Here is a 20,089-nt window from a genome sequence, read left to right as displayed (position 1 = left end):
CCCTCACCTGATATATGATTTGTAAATATTTTCTCCCATCCAGTAGGCTGCTTTCTCATTTTGTTGATTTCTTTTGCTGGGCAGCCCCTGCACAATTTTATCTCCTTTGTAGATCCAACCGAACTTCACTGTGTAAGATCCCTTGCAGAAATTTGATTACGACCACTGGGGACGGAGGCTCAGGAAGACGCCCTCATCCCAGACTGAACAGCACTGATAACATTGTGCTATACCCTAGGTGCATACCTGAGTCTCCGAGGTGGCTGATCTCCCAGAACAAAAGTGCTAAAGCCATGAGCGTCATTAAGTACATCGCAAAGAAAAATGGAAAATCTCTGCCGGCCTCCCTTCAGGTAAGCAAGCAGCTGAACTATCAGATCAGGGAACAGGAGGATCTGGGAAAGCCATGCGTTCTCAATAGGGAGTCGCAGAGGGGGCTCACCATATGTAACAGGATATTTCTGTCGTGCTAGGACTCATGGTCCCTGGTAAAGAAAATTCTAAATCAATCAAAAACATAAAACTAAAAGGAAACCAAAAATCATTTAAAGGCAAACGAGAAGCTTCTATAGTGTGCAACCCAAGGCTGTGGCGGGCACTGGTACCCAGGTACCCGATGTTTTCCTTCCCCGGGTGTCCATCTGCACGCTCAGGGAGGGGGCTTTTCCCCGGAGGGAAGAGTCTTCAGACACAAATCATTTCTTAGAATTTTAAACATTTTGGATAGAAAATTGTCCCAAAACATTGTGAGCAGTCTCCTGTCTTTTAAAATAAAACACAACATGGGGGTGTCCATTTTCTCTGCATTTCATGGTTTGCCTTTGGTAGACCTCATCACCTTACCTAAAGCCTTTTGACCTGACAGGGGATGGAAAAGCAAAAATCAAGCTGATTAGAAAACTCTGTCAAAATAAGAGTAATCGGGGCGCCTGGGTGGCTCAGTTGGTTAAGCGACTGCTTTCGGCTCAGGTCATGATTCTGGAGTCCCTGGATCGAGTCCCGCATCGGGCTCCCTGCTCCAAGCAGGGAGCCTGCTTCTCCCTCTGACCCTCCCCCCTCTCATGTGCTTTCTCTCTCTCTCAAATAAATAAATAAAATCTTTAAAAAATAAATAAATAAAAGAGTAATCGTCTCTGCTCCAGGATCTAAGATAGGTTACCTGTAAGCATTTATGATTTACATGACTTTAGAGTAAGCATTTGGGGACTTGGAGGCCTTTTTTTTTTTTCACTTCCTCTCCAGTTTCTGGGTGGTTGGGGTAGATCCCCTTTTCCACGGATAACCAGCATAGCCCTGATTCTTAAGTTTCAGATCCTTTCAGAAATTGGTCAGGGACTAAAGGACACGTGAGTCACAGTCTGGCCAAAGTGCAGAGTTCATTCACATGAGAGCGGTGAGTCTGCAGGAGGTTCTTCCCCTGCTCCTCGGGCTTGCAGACACCCTCCTGTGTGGCTGTAGGAAGAAGTGGTTTTGCAAAGATTCTGCTTCCTGAGCCCTGGAGATTGAATCTCAACTCCACCACCTACTGTTCTCTTCTAGCGCAGGGCTTCCCCAACGTTAATTAATACCTGTGCCCAGGATGCCCCTGGGGACCCTGCCGAAATGCAGATTCCAGTTCAACGTGTCTGGACAGGGGCCCCGGGTCTTTCATTCCAACAAGTTCCAGGCAATACCGAGCTGCTCCAAGTCCCAAGGTCCCAGAGCAGAGCCTCCTGAGCGATGGGCCGCACCTGGTCCGGCAGGGAGCACGCCCGGTGCCCCCAGCCCTCAGGGCCCCTGGGCTGGGCCTTCTTCTGCTCCCCTGTGCTTGACCTTCAGTGCCACTGGACATAGGCCCATGAGTGACCTAACTCCCCCTAGCCCAGCTTCCCCTTCTGTGAAAGGGGATGAAAAAGATGGAACCGAACTACCCGGATAGCCAAGGTTAAATGAGCTAGTAAGTGTGAAAGGCTCATTAGAAGCCCTCAGCAGGTGTCAGGTACTGTCGGGATTCCCTGTCTTACCTGGGGACACTGTCTTTCACCACACAAAGCTGTTCCTCCTGTTTCCGTTCCTAGAGCCTCAGACCTGAAGAGGAAGTTGACGAGAAGCTGAATCCTTCATTTCTTGACTTGGTCAGAACCCCTCAGATAAGGAAACACACTTTGATCTTGATGTACAATTGGTAAGGAATGTTTTTCACTTTAAAATCCCTCCACGTTTTTTTTTTTTTATCCCCGTCATCCACATTAGGGGAGGGACCAAGACAGCACTGTCACAGCCTAGCTCCGGTGTAAGTATGGACAGTGGGCAGCAAGGGGACTCATTTATAGCCGCGTTTTCTGATACCATTTTTTCAGGCAGGTGTTTGAAGTCAGTCTCAAGGCATAGATAAGTATGTCCTCAACCTTGGCATTGCCTTAAAACGTCCTGTGAGATTATAAAATAACAACACCAGGACCCCCACCCTGGCCCCAGAAAATACTGATGCAGTTGGCCCAGGGAAAGTCTAGGCACCAATATTTTAACATTCTCCAGGTGAGTCTGACATATAGCCCAACCTGAGAACTACCGGTTCTATACCTATGATGAGTATAGATCTCTCATTATACGGGGCTAGCAAGGGAAGGGTCTTTTCCCTTTCTTGTCTATTGGAGAAAGAAATAAACTTATGAAGGAGGATAAACCACAAGGAATAATCCACTGGCTCCACAGTCCGGTGGCTGACGCACGATTGTTTCCACAGTCTGCAGGCTGCTCCTGGAGCTGTGAGCCATTCACCCTGCACTGAGCCTTCCTTAGTGCAGCTCACTTTCCTTTCAGTGTGTCCTGGGGTTCACGCCAGCCACGCGAAGATTTGGAATCACGGACAGAAGCAAGGCTCCTTAGGAACTCATTTAGCAACCTTGAAAATACTACCTGTAAAATACAGCCGGGAAATTTGGCTTCGTACCCTTCTTTCCTTTTCTGAATAGTTGTGACTGTTGCCAAGCATCCTCTTATTTGCCATTGCAGATAACTTCTGGTCAACAAAACATAACCAAAAAACATTGTCAAAATGTTGTCTATATTGTGTCAGAAGAGAAATCAGCAGGAAGGGAGGCTGTACCCGTTTGGGTCTCTGGTTTCCTAAAATTTGAATTAAGTAGTCAATCCCTTTGATCCCAATTCCATTAGAGGATCACAAAGAGAGAAATAATTAACAATCACTAATAACCTGATACAGTTTTAGCAAATAAGTCACCCTAGAAAGACATTTCTTTCTACTTTTCAATTTGGCCCAGGAGCGCAATCCTCCTTTCTTCCCCTTTCCTGGTTCTGGGGTCACAGTCAGCCACCGCCGTGGTTCAGATCATGGAAAAGCAGTAGAATGAAGGGAAAAGCAATAAGAAGATGACAAAGAAAGATGACCCACGATCAACTCTTCTTTTTCCAGAAGCCTCTCCTTTTTGGTGACTTGCTTCTGGTGCTTGGCTTGACCTGAGCTTCTCCTCTTTGCTCAGGTTCACGAGCTCTGTTCTCTACCAAGGCCTCATCATGCACATGGGCCTTGCGGGGAGCAATATCTACTTGGATTTCTTCTACTCTGCCCTGGTGGAATTCCCAGCCGCCCTCATCATCATCCTCACCATTGACCGTATAGGTCGTCGGTTTCCGTGGGCTACATCAAATTTGGTGGCAGGAGCAGCCTGCCTCACCTCGGTTTTCATCCCTGAGGGTAAGTGTCGAGCCATGCTGGGGTCTTGTCTGCCAAGGCTGCACGAAGAGGGGATGTCACAACCCTCTGGTAGTAAAATGATGTAATTTATCATCCAAGTCAATTTGGAAAGAATGAACACAGTATCTGGGACCTTCCTGAGCAAACCCATATGGCCACCCTGTCTTTAAGAAGAATTGTACCCAAGGCTTGTCTGCGGTAACAGACAATAATAATCACACCTGATTGTTCTCTAATGTACTATAACAAGAGACTAAGAGGACACATGCCATAGGCCATGGAGCTGGCCCAGAACAGAGAGCATGGGCTTTGGGGTAGAGCAGGCCCAGGCTTGAAGTCTTATTCCAGCATTTTCCAGATACTATTTAGGCAACTCCCTTGAGTTCCCTGCATCATCCTGCAGAACAAATAAGAAAGCTTAGGTAAATGCAACCAATGCACAATTATTCAGTTCCTTTCTTTCCTTTTCAAATGCTTTCTCAATGAGGAGGAGAAAAACCTGTACAAGAGAATCCTATTGGCAACATGAAGCTTTCTTTGAACCCTTTAGTCATTAGCAGTTATTTAAAATATGCCCATATTTTGCTGTTTCTTTTGGGTGGCCCGTATAAACTAGAGCTGGCCCAGCTTTGGTACAATCCTGTTGTCATTAATGACTGAGTTCTAAAGAGAGTGTTAGAATCATGCCTAAGGTTAAAACTAACAAACATGGGAAATTTTGCTCTGAAGTCTTGAGTTTAGAGAAGAAAAATGTTGCATTCTCATCCCATTCTGGAATGTGGACTTTCCCCTCTGGAGCACTGTGCAGACCAGGGATTATGTGCAACGTAAGTGGTGCGTTTTTTTCCCCACAGATCTCCAGTGGCTAAGAGTCACAGCCGCATGCTTGGGTAGAATGGGGATTACAATGGCCTATGAAATGGTTTGCCTGGTCAATGCGGAGCTGTACCCCACATTCATCAGGTGAGCACGTTTTCCTCACCATGAAGAGGGTGGGTGGGACATTTGCTTACGGGCTAGAACTACCACAAGCACCAGCAGAGGGCACCTTCCTTTTCAAAACATGGGGCAAGAAAAACCAAAAACCAAAACAAACCACAGGACAAGAGAGGATAAGAACATTTAAAGGCAGTAGCCAGACCACATCTCACAGTTACAGGCTGGGGTGAAATACAGTCACTGTGTAGTGGGAACAGAAGACACTGATTACAAGAGAGGGATTACCAAATGGCCATGGGACAGAGTGATCAGAAACAGTATGAACAGGGGAGCGCCTTGGTGGCTCAGTTGGTTAGGTGTCTGCCTTCTGCTCAGGTCATGATCCCTTGGTCCTGGGATCAAGTCCTGCATCGGGCTCCTTGCTTGGCGGGGACCCTGCTTCTCCCTCTCCCTCGGGCCCTCCCTCCCCCCAGCTCATTCTGTCTCTTTCTCTCTTTAACTCACTCTCTCTCAAATAAATAAATAAATAAATAAATAAATAAATAAATAAAGGAAACCGTACGAACAAGACCATACATAGAACACTGCAGGGAAGACAGATGACCAAAGTAAAAAGTGAAAATTGCCCCCCCATTAAAAATCCTCCAAAAAGCTAATATAAAACAAGTACAACAAGAATATGAGTGGAATTATGACTCATACACCATTTGTGTGTGTTGAAAACAACGTGAACGCCGTTTTTTTTCAGTTTGCAGACGTTTCAGTGACTCGGGGAAGGATTTATTTGGGTGGGGTAGGGGATAAGTACTGTACCGTGAGAAGCTGGAAGTTAAAGCAGTTCCCTGCATTTCAGGAATCTTGGTGTCCTCGTCTGCTCCTCCCTGTGTGACATCGGGGGTATCATCACACCATTCCTGGTCTACCGGCTCACCGACGTCTGGCATGAGCTTCCGCTGGTGGTTTTTGGTGAGAAACCCTCAGACACACCTTTGAACAAAAACCCATTTTTCTAGGGACCTCCTTTGTTACATCTCAAAACAGGTATCATGCCTACTGGCAACTACCGAATGCAGCTAGTAATTAGTACTACTCTCAGTGTTAGTAATACTAGCATACGTAATACTGTTAGTAGCTACTAAGACCCAAGTATGGGAGCCACTAAGACTCCTGGCCTCAGCGGTACAAAGCTCAAGAAGGAGTGAGGTGGAAAGCCGTTTGCCTGAAGAACACCCCTAACTCTCTCCTCGCCGATCTCCACCCCTCCTTGGGTCTCTTTGTCACTGAGCTCACTCTTTCTGCCTCCTTGATGGCTGAACGTGGGAAAATACAAAACTTTTCACTTCATTACTTCAAAGGAAGGCAGTTAACATGTTGCAAAGAGCGATTTCAAAACTCAGGGGAAACAAAGACCATCATTAAGGAAATGCATTAGCGTCATGGCGCTTATGTCGGCCACCCCTTCCCCAAATCCCTTGGGCTATTAGATTTAAGGAGGATTGGTACAGCCCTTCCCTCCAACCCTGAAGTAATGTACCAATGCAGAGCCCGCTCCCTTCCCCCACTGCCCAGCCTGCAGCATGGAAGGTGACAGGGACAAATCTAACTATCAGCAATTAACACACAGAAGAGGCCAATGTTGAACATGACTACTAGAGACCGTGAAAGGGGTCCGGAATCGTGGACATTCCCATTCATTCGTGTCCATTCCTTTCCCCATAGCTGTGGACGATGGGACAGACCCTCTCCTGTGCGCCACACAGAGGGGTGCAGAGGGCTGACCAGATTCATGCACACAGCGTTCGCCTCCTCGTGTTAGCCAGAAGGCCTCAACGCACCCAGCTCAGTCTTCTTTTAGACCCACTGGGAGCCACTTTTAATTTGACAAAAATATAGCAGTTTTCCCCATGGGCCTACAACCCTTACTTCATTTGAGAGGAGGGATGACAAGACGCTCTGCACACCGGGGGCACACCCAGATGGCTTTTCTCCTAATGCCGCTCATTGCCACACACAAGTACCTCTGCTCACTCCTCTTCTCAAGGGATTTGTGAGGGGGAAATTTTCCAGTTCTATAGATGAGCCAGCAAATGTTCCACACTGCTGATAAAACTCACCCTCAAAACAGACCCAGTGAATTTCTCTATGCTGTGACTTAGCAACAGCGAGATGGCCAAAGTTGATAGAACACAAGTTCTTTATCCTGGCAGAAGCATGATTTGGCAACAGGGTGGCTGGTACCACTTCGGGGACCCCGGGCATCTTCCTCTCCCAACACTGGCTGAGGGACCTGCGCAGAGCCTTCCTTCCATCTTGGGGAAATACCACGACACCCTCTGGGCTCCTTCCTTCCAAGGGGGAAGGTGGAGACACCTCAACCTTGGTCATCCCCTTAGGTAGGCAGTGAGTGATCGATGGGTCAGTGAGACATTTCTGGGTGGAAAACAGAGACTTCGTGTTTCTCTAAGGACCATTGAACAATGCAATGCCAAGTCCAGACCTAGATGAGCCTCTGTGGACCCTCCCTCAGGGATTCACCTTCCCCTGGGAAAGATCAAGGATTTTAATTGCATTTCACCGTTTCAAGTAAACTCAAAGACTACTCCCACTGTTATTGATGCTTGTAGTTCCGTCTTCTTTTCTTACCAATCTGAGTAGTTAGCAGGAAACAAAACAAATACTTTTCCATTTTTACTCCTTTCCCTTTCTTTTGCCCGCAATAATGGTGTACTGATTGTGGTCTTGAAATAGCCAGAAGCGATTATCTAGAGCCTGAAAATCAACAAATGAGCAGTTGAAAGAGTACTGGAAAAAAACTGATAAGAAATACCCTGGTTAATGAGGCTTATCTTTGCAAATATAAAAAGCTAAGGAGATGATCATTTGATGAATCCATTATATTCTCTTCCTAATTCACTCACTGCAGAGAATCAAAGCCAGAAGAATATGTGTATTATTTGCGTGATTTACAGCCAAGTGAATCTTTAGATGTTCAGAGAGACTCTGAAGGTGGCTACTTCGTTCCTAACTCTGCGGCAGGCTCTGCCACGTAACAAGCAGGAATGCATTTCAGTCTCAGAATAAGCGTGTGAGGTGGGAATATCACCCCACTTTATGGCCAAGAGTCTGGAACCGAACTTCCCAGGGCTCTGAGACCAGTGAGTGGGGGCTCAGAACCGGATCCCAGGCACCCAGAGCTACAACCAGCGTCCTGAACCACTGAGCTCTGTGGCCTCGATTCCTGTCATTTTGTAAAGATGTAAAAACAGAGGCCAGTGTGCATTTTTTTGGAACTCCAAAACCAATGAAGACCCCACATCTATTTCCTGCATTCGATTATCGTAAAACATAAAACGTAACCTTAAAATCCCAAAACGTAAATGGGAATTTAAAGACACATAAACACTCTAATGTTTACTATGACTCCCCAGCATGTGCAAAAAATACAGCTGGAGACAAAGGAAAAAGGAACAAAAGGAATTTCTCAAACACTGAAAGTGTAGGCCTGGCTATACTTTTTAAATGCTGTGAATGCAGTGATATATGATTCACTACTTCCGGGTGCTAGTCATGTTCCGAGGTTCTGACTCATTCTCATTACTAAGTGCTTTATATTGGCAGGGTTATGTTCTTCCTTTCCTAAGAGTTGATTTTTTTTTCAGAGTTATTTTCTAACTCCAATGTATCTTAATATTATGGCAATGTTCTCTAGCTTAGAATAACCTTGACTCAAAATGTTGAGTATTTCATCTCCCTATAAGGAATTGTAATCCAAGGGAGTTTGGAATCAGCAAAAATATTTATAGGACAGTCAGAGATAGCAAAGAAATCTGTAAGTATAGAATATCACAAAAAATAATTTTTTTTTTTTTTAAGAAGTAAGGGGAGTTCTGATTATAAAGCCTGCCTGTTTTAGTTCCTAATGTAATTTGCATCTGTTTGGCTTCCAGCGGTGGTTGGCTTGGTTGCTGGGGGACTGGTGTTGCTGCTCCCAGAGACCAAAGGGAAGGCTTTGCCTGAGACTATTGACGAAGCTGAAAACATGCAGAGGTAGGAAGCTGAAATTCCTCCATACAGGTCTGCGCCAATTCTGTAGCCAGTTGGAAAAAACATGAGGCTGAACTTACACCTCATACCATCCATTGAGATCAAGTCACACAAAATCAAAGACTAGAAAATACAAAGAAACAGTAAAATAATGAACATGCCATAGAAGAGTACCCTTATACTTTCATAGTGGGGAAGGTCTCTCTGTAAGTACGGCAAAAAAAATCCAGGACCCATTTTTAAAAAGATCAATAAGTTTGCCTTTATAAAAATAAAGAATTCTATTGAAAAACTAACATAAGCTTAAAAAAAAAAAGTAATAATAACAAACATGGAGAAAATTTTTGCTCCTCTACAAGGGGCTAATTTTCTGAATATATAAGGAACTCTAACAAATCCATAAGAGGAACCGCACAAAAGAAAAAATGGGCTAAGGACTTGAACACATAATTCAGTGAAAGGAAAATAAAAAGAGCTCTTAAAGATATGAAAATATTCTCATTTCCTACATAGTGAGAGAAGTACCAACGAACACTGTACTACTCACAACTTAGATTGTTGAAGATCAAACCACTTGGTAACATTGTGTTGGGGAAGAATGTAGGTAAACAGCGTCCTACGTTGCCAATGGGAGTACACATCTGAAATCTCTATGATGGCAATATGACAAGAGTATCAAAAATGGCTATTTATTTTTATTTTTTTTAAAGATTTTACTTTATTTATTTGAGAGATAGATAGAGAAAGAGCACGAGCGGGGGAAGGGGCAGAAGGAGAGGGGGAAGCAGGTTCCCCGCTGAGCAGGGAGCCTGGTGCAGGGCTTGATCCCTGGACCGCAGGATCATGACCTGAGCTGAAGGCATATGCTTAACCAACTGAGCCATCCAGGTGCCCCTGTGTATTTCTTTTTACCTAGCAATTCCACACTTCCAGGAATTTACACGTACAAAATGACGTATGTACAGGATTACCATTTAAGACAAGTTTTTATGTAACAAAAGATTGGAAACAACCGAAATACCCATGGATTGGGAGGCCAGTTATATAAATTATGGTATGTCATTCAATAAAATACCATATAGCCATTAAAAAGAATGAGGCAGCTTTATACACACTGATAAGGAAAGTCCTCTAAGATACATTACTAATTTAAAAAAGGGGGACGCCTGAGTGGCTCAGTCTGTTAAGCATCTGACTCTTGATCTCAGTTCGGGTCTTGATCTTGGGGTCATGAGTTCAAGCCCTACGTTGGGCTCCATGCTGGGTATGGAGCCTACTTTATAAATAAATAAAAAAAATTTTAAAAAGGAAAATATAGAAAGTATATATTCTGCCATTTCTATAAAAGGAATGAAAAAATATATATGTGTTAAATGTAAATACATATACATTTATTTATATAAATGTAAATATATATATAAATATATATGTAAATATATATGTAAATATATATATTTATCTTTACCTGTATCTTTGGAAGAATATGCAAGAACCAGAACATTGGCTGTTTGTGGAATGAGAGGCTTTGGAACACAGGTGGGAGGGATTTCCAGTGCATACCTTTTTCTACTTTCCAAACTTTGGACCATATGAACCTATTGAAAAATTAAACCTAAGAAAGTCTAATGAAGAGAAACATAGGACACACTGTCCACAGGTTTCTTTATGCAATATGCTTAGATGTTTTTATTCATTTTATTTATACTCCAGTTCTGGCCTACTGGCACCATGAGCTGAACTGAATTTTATCCGTTCTACACATTGTTCTCATTTAACATACTCAGCACCCGGGCAGATGTGGCTACGGAAGAATCGCCGTGGTCTGAGGCTTGTCCTAGAGCTTGGAGCTCAGCATTACAAGAGGCCTTTGAGCTCAGCCAGAGGTCACTCACTGGCGAGCCACAGGATATCAGGGCCTCAAGGGCTCTGCTTGACCCACGTGGTATTTTTAAAGTGGGAAATTTCACATAAACTGGATTTCCAGTATCTCTTAAAGAAAAAACAATTCAGAGGATTTGGTAACCCACACAGGCATTTCCTCTTGCTGATGGCTTGCAGGAGCTGAGAGGGGACTGAGGGTTTGGAAGGGCGTGTCTGCTGGAGGAGGCCACAGTGACACATTCCCCATTATCTCGTGCCTAGCACATTTGTTTTTTCTGCCTGGTGCATGCAGACACTTGAGCTTGAGATCCTTGATCTAGACCAACTGCCCCCCTGTACCCCTATCTCAGGGAAGCTTCCCATGCACACGAGCCTCCCCTTGAAGACAGACTGTGCCCCATTTACTGCCGTCTCCCCAGGACTCAGCACAGTACCTGGCACGCACAGACCGGGTGCTCCCCATATAGCTGGGGACTAAATGCTGAGTTCCTTCTACAGCATCGCTAATCATGGGCTCTCCAGGCTTGTGCAGCCAGCTCCCCTGCCGGGAAGGCGGTAAGGTGTGGTGGGCAGGGGCATGAGCTCTAGAGTCTGATAGGCCAGGTCTTGACATTTCCCATCATGCGGCCTTAACTCTTGTAAGCCTTGGTTTTTTCATCTGTAAATGGGGACAATGGTTTCTACTCACTGGATTTTTGTAATGAGATACATGCATGGAAAGTGCCTGGCACTTTGGAAATGTCCAATAGCCACCGTATTATCCATAGTTTTCATAGCTGCTTTGTAAAACAGGTAACTAGACAACTGAGTGGAAATCAAATTTTAAAATATATTCTGAATGGTTTTGAGATAGGGAAGCGCAGCTCCGTGATAGACGCACAAACGTCTACTTGTAAGAGGCTTCCCATCAGGCTGGTTCATCAGGCGAAGGAGATGTCACAAAGATTATTCCTGTTGTTGGTTTACATGCCTTCTCTTCATGTGATCTACAAACACTTCTCTGAAGATTTGCGCTTTTCTGTTTTCTGTATTCCATAACCCAGCTCACCTTTCAAAGATGGAAGACAGATCTGTGTGAGGCTCACGGCTACAGAGGAGAGTGGGGAGGTGAACCCAAGGCTGGGCTGCTAAAGGGCCCCCCTGCAGGCAAAGATGAGCAGGGGCGGCCCGCGGGACACAGAGGTGCCCCTCAGGAGAGCTGACCCAGGCCCAGTGTCCCCCGACACTGAGGGAGAGGCGCCAAAACAGGACTCCCTGCCCCCCCTCCCAAGCCCTCCGGCTCCCCAGCACCCACAGCCCGTCCTAGTTACACAGAGAGCCCCGGGCATTTCCTGATGTACCCCTTATTTCACTCTTCCGCCTGTTTCCTTGTCTGTAAGATTGGGTAACAGTAGCTGACATTCGCTCAGAGCTTTCAGCTAGTGCTTACGAAGCCCCTCGCCCGAGCTGCCCCATTTAATCCTGGCGACAACCCTGTGGGACAGGTACTGTCATTATTAGCCCCGTTGACAGCTGAAAAACATGAAGGCAGCAAAGATCAAAGATTCACCCAGGAGGCCAGTGAGTGACAAAGCCAGTCCTGGCAGCCAGGCTCCAGGGAGCTGGGTTCACAAGGGGGGGCAGGGGTGAGTGCAGGCAGGGGCCCCGGCCACGCTGGGGTTCTTAGCCGTCAGTCAGCGCGGCTGCAGCTGCTCTTACGGCTGCTGCTGCTGCTGCTGCTGTTGCTGCGGTTACTGTTGTTGCTGCTGCTGTTGCTGCTGCTGCTGCTGCTGCTGCTGCTGTTGCTGCGGTTACTGTTGCTGCTGCTGCTGTTGCTGCTGCTGCTGCTGCTGCTGCTGTTGCTGCGGTTACTGTTGCTGCTGCTGCTGTTGCTGCTGCTGCTGTTGCTGCGGTTACTGTTGTTGCTGCTGCTGCTGTTGCTGCTGATGTTACTATTACTGCTGCTGCTGCTGTTGCTGCTGTCCTTACTACTGCTGCTGCTGCTGCTGCTGCTGTTGCTGCTGCTGCTGTTGCTGCTGCTGCTGTTGCTGCTGCTGCTGTTGCTGCCGTCCTTACTACTGCTGCTGCTGCTGCTGCTGTTGCTGCGGTTACTGTTGCTGCTGCTGCTGTTGCTGCTGCTGCTGTTGCTGCGGTTACTGTTGTTGCTGCTGCTGCTGTTGCTGCTGATGTTACTATTACTGCTGCTGCTGCTGTTGCTGCGGTTACTGTTGTTGCTGCTGCTGCTGTTGCTGCTGATGTTACTATTACTACTGCTGCTGCTGCTGCTGCTGCTGTTGCTGCTGCTGCTGTTGCTGCTGCTGCTGTTGCTGCGGTTACTGTTGCTGCTGCTGCTGTTGCTGCTGCTGCTGTTGCTGCGGTTACTGTTGTTGCTGCTGCTGCTGTTGCTGCTGATGTTACTATTACTGCTGCTGCTGCTGTTGCTGCTGTCCTTACTACTGCTGCTGCTGCTGTTGCTGCTGCTGCTGTTGCTGCTGTTGCTGCGGTTACTGTTGCTGCTGCTGCTGTTGCTGCTGCTGCTGTTGCTGCGGTTACTGTTGTTGCTGCTGCTGCTGTTGCTGCTGATGTTACTATTACTGCTGCTGCTGCTGTTGCTGCTGTCCTTACTACTGCTGCTGCTGCTGCTGTTGCTGCTGCTGCTGTTGCTGCTGTTGCTGCTGCTGCTGTTGCTGCTGCTGCTGTTGCTGCGGTTACTGTTGCTGCTGCTGCTGTTGCTGCTGCTGCTGCTGCTGCTGCTGCTGTTGCTGCGGTTACTGTTGCTGCTGCTGCTGTTGCTGCTGCTGCTGTTGCTGCGGTTACTGTTGTTGCTGCTGCTGCTGTTGCTGCTGATGTTACTATTACTGCTGCTGCTGCTGTTGCTGCGGTTACTGTTGTTGCTGCTGCTGCTGTTGCTGCTGATGTTACTATTACTACTGCTGCTGCTGCTGCTGCTGCTGCTGCTGCTGTTGCTGCTGCTGCTGTTGCTGCGGTTACTGTTGCTGCTGCTGCTGTTGCTGCTGCTGCTGTTGCTGCGGTTACTGTTGTTGCTGCTGCTGCTGTTGCTGCTGATGTTACTATTACTGCTGCTGCTGCTGCTGCTGCTGTTGCTGCTGCTGCTGTTGCTGCTGCTGCTGTTGCTGCTGTTGCTGTGGTTACTGTTGTTGCTGCTGCTGCTGATGTTACTATTACTGCTGCTGCTGCTGTTGCTGTGGTTACTATTGTTGCTGCTGTCATTGTTCCTTTTGTTGCTGCTACTGTTACTGTTGTTGCTATTGTTGTTGCTGTTGTTACTATTACTGCTGCTGTTTTGCTATTGTTGCTACTGTTGCTGCTGCTGTTGTTATTGCTGCTGCTGTTGCTGTTGTTACTATTACTGCTGCTGCTGTTGCTGTGGTTACTATTGTTGCTGCTGTCATTGTTCCTGTTGTTGCTGCTACTGTTGCTGTTATTGCTGCTACATTGTTCCTGTTGTTGTTGCTGTTGCTACTGTTGCTGCTGCTGCTGTTGTTATTGCTGCTGTTTTTGCTGTGATTACTACTGTTGTTGCTTCTATTGTAACTATTACTGTTGCTGCTGCTCTTGCTGCAGTTACTATTGTTGCTGTTGCTATCCTTGCTGCTGTTGCTGTTGTTGTTACTATTATTGCTGCTGCTGGTGTTGCTGTGGTTACTGTTGTTGCTGCTGCTGCTGCTCCTGTTGTTGCTGTGGTTACTGTCATTGCTCCTCCTGCTGTTGCTATGGTTACTGTCATTGCTCCTCCTGCTGTTGCTATGGTTACCATTGTTGCTGTTGTTTCTATTGTTGCTGTTGTTACTATTGTTGTTACTGTTGCTGCTGCTATTGTTGCTGCTGTGGTTACTATGGTTGCTGCTGCTATTGTTGCTGCTGCTATTATTGCTGTTGTTGCTGCTATTGTTGCTGTTGTTGGTATTGGTGAGGTTGTTACTATGACTACTGCTGTTGCTGTTGTTGCTGTTGCTGTTGTTACTATTACTGCTGCTGCTGTTGCTATTGTTACTGTTGCTGCTGATGTTGTTGCTGGGGTTACTATGGTTGCTATTTCTATTGTTGCTATTGTTGCTGCTGCTGGTGTTGCCATTGTTACTATTGTTGCTGCTGCTGGTGTTGCTGCTGTTACTGTTGTTGCTGCTATTGTTGCTGTGGTCACTGTTGTTGCTGCTGTGGTTGCTGTTATTACTATTACTGCTGCCATTGTTCCTGTTGTTGCCGTTGTTCCTGTTGTTGCTGCTGTTGTTGTTGCTGTGGTTACTATTGTCATTGCTGTTGTTATTGTTGTTGCTGCTACTGTTGTTACTATTATTGCTGTTGTTGTTGTTGCTGTGGTTACTATTGTTGCTGCTATCGTTGTTCCTATTGTTGCTGCTGTTGTTGCTGTTGTTGCTCTTGTTACTGCTGCTGTGGCTGTGATTCCTGTAGTTGTCACTATTGTTGCTGCTATGGTTCCTGGTGTTATTATTATTTTTGCTGTTGTTTCTGTGGTTACTGTTGTTGCTGCTGTTGTTGCTGTTGTTGCTCTTGTTACTATTGCTGCTGTTGCTGCTGCTGTTGTTACTGCTGCTGTGGCTGTGGTTCTTGTAGTTGTCACTATTGTTGCTGCTGTTGTTCCTGTTGTTGCTGCTGTGGTTCCTGGTGTTATTATTATTGTTGCTGTTGTTTTTCCTGTTGTTTCTGTGGTTACTGTTGTTGCTGCTGTTGTTGCTGTTGTTACTATATTGCTGTTGGTGTTATTCCTGTTGTTGCTGGTGTTCCTATTGCTATTGTTGTTTCTGTTGTTGCTGCTGCTGCTTTTGTTGTTACAGTTGTTGGCATAGAGACCCTGGGAGCACCACCAACTTCCTTGGGCCCCTCCATCTGGAGGCTGAGAGAACCCCAGCACCGCCAGGGGGTTCAGGTGGGCTTCTGCTATACTCCCTGCCTCAGACTGGCCCAGAAGCTGAGGCAGGACTAAACACCCCGAGGCAAGGGAAATTTTGTGAGGAGCTGGGGGACACGGGGGCAGCCCCACTCCAGATTTCAATATTATTACGAGACAGAGCATGTCCAAAAGGCATGTCTGGGAACAGCAGGATGAAGAAAGCAGAATTTCTACCATGAGTATCAGCAACTTCCCAGTATTCATAAAGATAATTGAGAAAATTTGCAATTTGATTTTTCACTTGCCCAACTGTTGAAAAATAAATAAGCATTGGTAAGAATAATTTCTAAAATTGTATTTACAAGAACTAATGACAATGGTGTCTAGATTTTGCAATCATCATTTTTAATTGATACAAGATTAATGTCATCATTACCCGCATCCTCTATTACATAGAAAAGTGACCACCTTAAATAAGGAACATAGGCAAGTCCCATTCCCAGAAGAGCATTTTTGGAACTGTTCCATCACATAAGTTATTCACCAAGCTCTGTCAACTTTCTCTTTAGGAATCACCACTCACAACACACTGCAAGACTGTGCCTGGTCAAAGCTTACACCCATTCATTGTTCCATTTATTTCTTACCCACTTGATTTTGGTTTTCAGCCTCCTCACAATTTCTTTATCCCCTCTCCATGTTTTTATTGCTGCAGACCAAGAAAAAATAAAGAAAAGATGATTTACCTCCAAGTCAAGAAACTAGACATTCCCTTAAACTAAGAAGAGAGACCACTCTTGCTACGGCCTTGCTGTGATGATACAAGTCCAGACCAGAGATTCCTCCATCCACCACAAAGCCCATGCAACTCAATCTCACTCCCCTTTGAACCTACAAACTTAAATCTATAGCCAAATAGAGTTTGTTGTCCTACTGTATCAAAATCTTCCCATGGGACCAGATCCCACCAAAGCCCACCAGCTCACGCCATTCCCAGCATTCCTAGGACAATGCTATTGGTGTGCTGGGAATTGTTTTCATCTTTGTATTTCTTTATTTTATTACTTTCTCCACAATGATATCAAACCAAAATACATAGGGGAATTGTGGGCCAGGGAAACAAAATAGAAAAGATCTGAAAAACAATTAAGTGGGAGCAGAGACCCTGTTTTCTTAAAGATATACTACAGTTAAACAATATCAAGTTGTCTGGAATGTATGTCAGGAACTTTAAATTGGCCTTTCAGTGTCATATGTGAAAAAATTTTAAATGCCTTCATTATTATCTGGGTTAGACTTTAAAGGAAACTAAAATAAAAGAATCAGAACCACAACCTGATTAATCACTCAATCACCCCTATTTAGACTGAATGAGAACAAATGTGTACTTTTTACAAAAAATCTTGAGAAGAGTTTGATAAACCAACATGGTAATGTTTCACTCCAACAAAAATTGCTCTAAATTTGTGGTTTAAAAATTATATTAATATTTTACCATGGTAATATAGTAAATGAAAGCTTTTAGAAGCTAAATACGTCAAGGCCTGTAATGAAAAACAAAAGTTCCTTACCCCATTCCACTTCTATCAGTGCCTCTGGAATAATTTTCAGCTATTTTAGCTGGATTTTTTCCCCCTTGTGATTTATCTTTATATAGCTGAATAACTTGCTTTAAATGGACACCTCTTGACTTTTTCATTACCTGTTGACTTTTTGATATAAAATATAAAGATTTAGCTCTCTTCAACTCTCTCCTCATCCCAAACCACAACTTCTCTCTTCTCTTCAGACTCCGTGTTATCACATTTTTATTCAATCAAAAGTTGACATTCACATTGTTATGGCTGTGTAACTATTTTTAACAGCTGAGCCACATAGTGTTCTATGATCACACTTTTACTCTTTCACAGCATTTTGTTTCTCTTGAGCCTTGGTTTTTATTGCTTGTTTTCTACATAGGCACCATCAATTTTCCCCCAACTCTCTGATAAAACAAGAAGTCTCTCAGTGCATTCAAACACAGCTCCTTCTTCCAGGGAGCCCTACAACCTGGAGCCTGCAGCCTTCCTGGTCCAGTGTAGCCTGGCTGATATTAAAGCCTCTGGCACAGTGGTTGCCCTGGGCTCTCCTTTCTCCACCTTCCTGAGCATTCCAGTGCCTCTTTCTTGTGAGGGATTCCCTGTCTCGTAGGTCAGAAGTCTTCCTCATTCTTGGCTTTCTCCCTCATTTTGAAGAAGCACATCTCCCAGTATTGTCCTGAGAAAGAGCACATACTTGTCCTTCTAAATTCTCTTCTGTAACATCAGGAGTTACAACTACACATTCCCGGCCCTTTGCCACCTGGCTTCTTATAAGGCTCTACCAATGGGTAGCACTGTCCGGATAGGAAGATAGGAGCAAGAGAGACGTTTCTTTTCCCCTGTATCATGAAGGTGTCTTGGGCAGTGGCAGTAACAGTTGCTGGCAACCTGAACCAAAGGAGTGCAGGTTCCTGGTCACTGCCTGATGGCATGGGTGCACTTTTAACAGCAGTAGCAGCAGCAACATCAACGCCTCATTGACTTCACGGCAAGAACAGGATCTCAGGCCCCAGCCAGGAGCAATCGCTGTTTCCTGGTCTTATGTAAACACCCTCTTCTCTCTCTAGCATACCTTTCTCCCTTTTGCTCAACAGTTTTGTAAACGAGTGCCTGTATTAAATTGCCTCTCTCTGAAATACCTACAGTGGTTTTTGTTTTGCTGATTCAACATGAATTAATAGTCACATGAATTCATACTGGGGACCACACCCAGGGAATAGATGCCCAAATAGGAAAATGTGCAGTTTGTCAAACGATGTGATTGGGATTGAACACATTGATGACATTATTGCCAGGGATACATGAGATACTAACAGTATCTCCCTATGACATTCGGTCGCAAAACAGTTACTTAACTTTAAGCTGTGACTACCTGAAATGAAGTATCTATTTAAAGCAAGACTTTGGGGGGGGCGGTGCCTGGGTGGCTCAGTCGTTAAGCGTCTGCCTTCGGCTCAGGTCATGATCCCAGGGTCCTGGGATCGATCCCCGCATCGGGCTCCCTGCGCTGCGGGGGGCCTGCTTCTCCCTCTCCACTCCCCCTGCTTGTGTTCCCTCTCTCGCTATGTCTCTGTCAAATAAATAAATAAAATCTTTAAAAAAATATATAACTGTTGGGGCGCCTGGGTGGCTCAGTCGTTAAGCGTCTGCCTTCAGCTCAGGTTGTGATCCCAGGGTCCTGGGATCGAGTCCCGCATCAGGCTCCCTGCTCTGCAGGAAGCCTGCTTCTCCCTCTCCCGCTTCCCCCCGCTTGTGTTCCCTCTCTCACTATGTCTCTCTCTGTCAAATAAATAAATAAAATCTTTTAAAAAAATAAAATAAAATAAAAAATAAAACAAGACTTTGGGAGGCCAAGGGACTGTTGAATTTGATCACTGCAGTGGAAACTATGGCTACAGAATCTCTGGTGTAGAGCTCATTGCTTCTGACTCCATTGGAGAAATTACAAAAAGAACATAAAAACTTTAGGCTTTCAAGTGTCAGGTTGAGGCACTGCCAGAGAATTGAGAGCTCCTTATGATGGCCCTAAAAGACCTTGAGTTTTGTGGAAGCAAGGCTGATACCACTGAAAAGCCGGCTCAAATTTGAACCTATGGGTTAAGAATTACATCATAGATTAAACTCACAGCCTAGCCATGCCTCTGAAATTTAAATTACAGAATGGATGGGAAGGAGTGGACTCCTGAGAAATGAAATGGAGACTGTAAGTGGACTGAATGTGGATGAATCTGAAAATCCTGAACCCCAAATCCCCTGAACCTCCTTGGCCAAAAGAAGCAGCCCTTCTCTTCCTTTTTGGAAAACAAAAACAAAAACACTTTCCCTTGTTTGAAGAGTTTTAATGACCTCATCTTACACAGTTACTTAAGAGGGAATGATAAGACTCCTTAAGACCCACCCCCCATGTTGTACCCAGGTATGCCTAGAGTAGATTCCAGCATGTCTCAAGGGGAGAAATAAGAAGTTTGGGGAAGAGACACCTTACACATGAAAAGAATTTCAAGATTTTGTAACATATCTGCATAAATATGGGGAGTAATTTAGGAATGAATTGTAATGATACTAGGCCCAGGAGGATGAAACAATGTTGAATCAGGTCCAGTTTGTCGAGATCAGTGTTCTAATCTAAGATTCCAGATTTAATGTGCCAGGTGAAACACCTAGCATTAGTTCCAGTAGTTTGCAGACCAGAAACATTAGAAAAGATATAAGAGACTATTTTCATAATTTGAAATAAGGACTTCTTAGGCAAAAATAAAATCTAAGAGACATAAAGTGAAAGACTGATCGATGTGACTACACAACACAAGACTAAACTAAATGTTGCTAGCTGTGTAACTCACACACACACACACACACACACACACCCCCAAAAGCAAATGCAATAAATGAGTGACAGATTTGGGAAAATATTTGCAATATATATAAAATTTCCAAAAGGTTAATATCCAAAAGAAATAAAGAGCTACTAAAAATCAATAAGAAAAAGATAGTAAAAGAGAAAAAATAATGGTCTAAGAATACAAATAGTTATTTACAGAAGTAACATAAAAATGGTTGATTAAGTTATAAAGAAAAACTGTGCAGCCTCGTTGT

General features: G+C 44.8%; 1 protein-coding gene across 1 annotated transcript in view; it reads left to right on the top strand.

Annotated features, from left to right (window-relative positions):
• The window catches only part of SLC22A2 (solute carrier family 22 member 2), a 34,040-nt gene extending 15,426 nt beyond the window's left edge, over positions 1-18,614 (top strand). Inside the window, exons 5-11 of the mRNA XM_045865844.3 lie at positions 239-353; positions 2,058-2,164; positions 3,483-3,697; positions 4,552-4,660; positions 5,490-5,602; positions 8,584-8,683; positions 16,129-18,614. Coding sequence (XP_045721800.1) covers positions 239-353; positions 2,058-2,164; positions 3,483-3,697; positions 4,552-4,660; positions 5,490-5,602; positions 8,584-8,683; positions 16,129-16,195 — 826 coding nt within the window. The 3' untranslated portion in view covers positions 16,196-18,614. The remainder of the gene's footprint in view (positions 1-238; positions 354-2,057; positions 2,165-3,482; positions 3,698-4,551; positions 4,661-5,489; positions 5,603-8,583; positions 8,684-16,128) is intronic.
• The last annotated feature ends 1,475 nt before the right edge of the window (positions 18,615-20,089 follow it).

Source organism: Mirounga angustirostris, unplaced genomic scaffold (assembly GCF_029215605.1).
Source record: "Mirounga angustirostris isolate CCGP_5_RB_7025 unplaced genomic scaffold, mMirAng1.0.hap1 SCAF_8, whole genome shotgun sequence".
Lineage (NCBI taxonomy): Eukaryota > Metazoa > Chordata > Mammalia > Carnivora > Phocidae > Mirounga > Mirounga angustirostris.
Note: the sequence above shows the minus strand (reverse complement) of the source record. Positions and strands in the feature narration are given on the sequence as shown.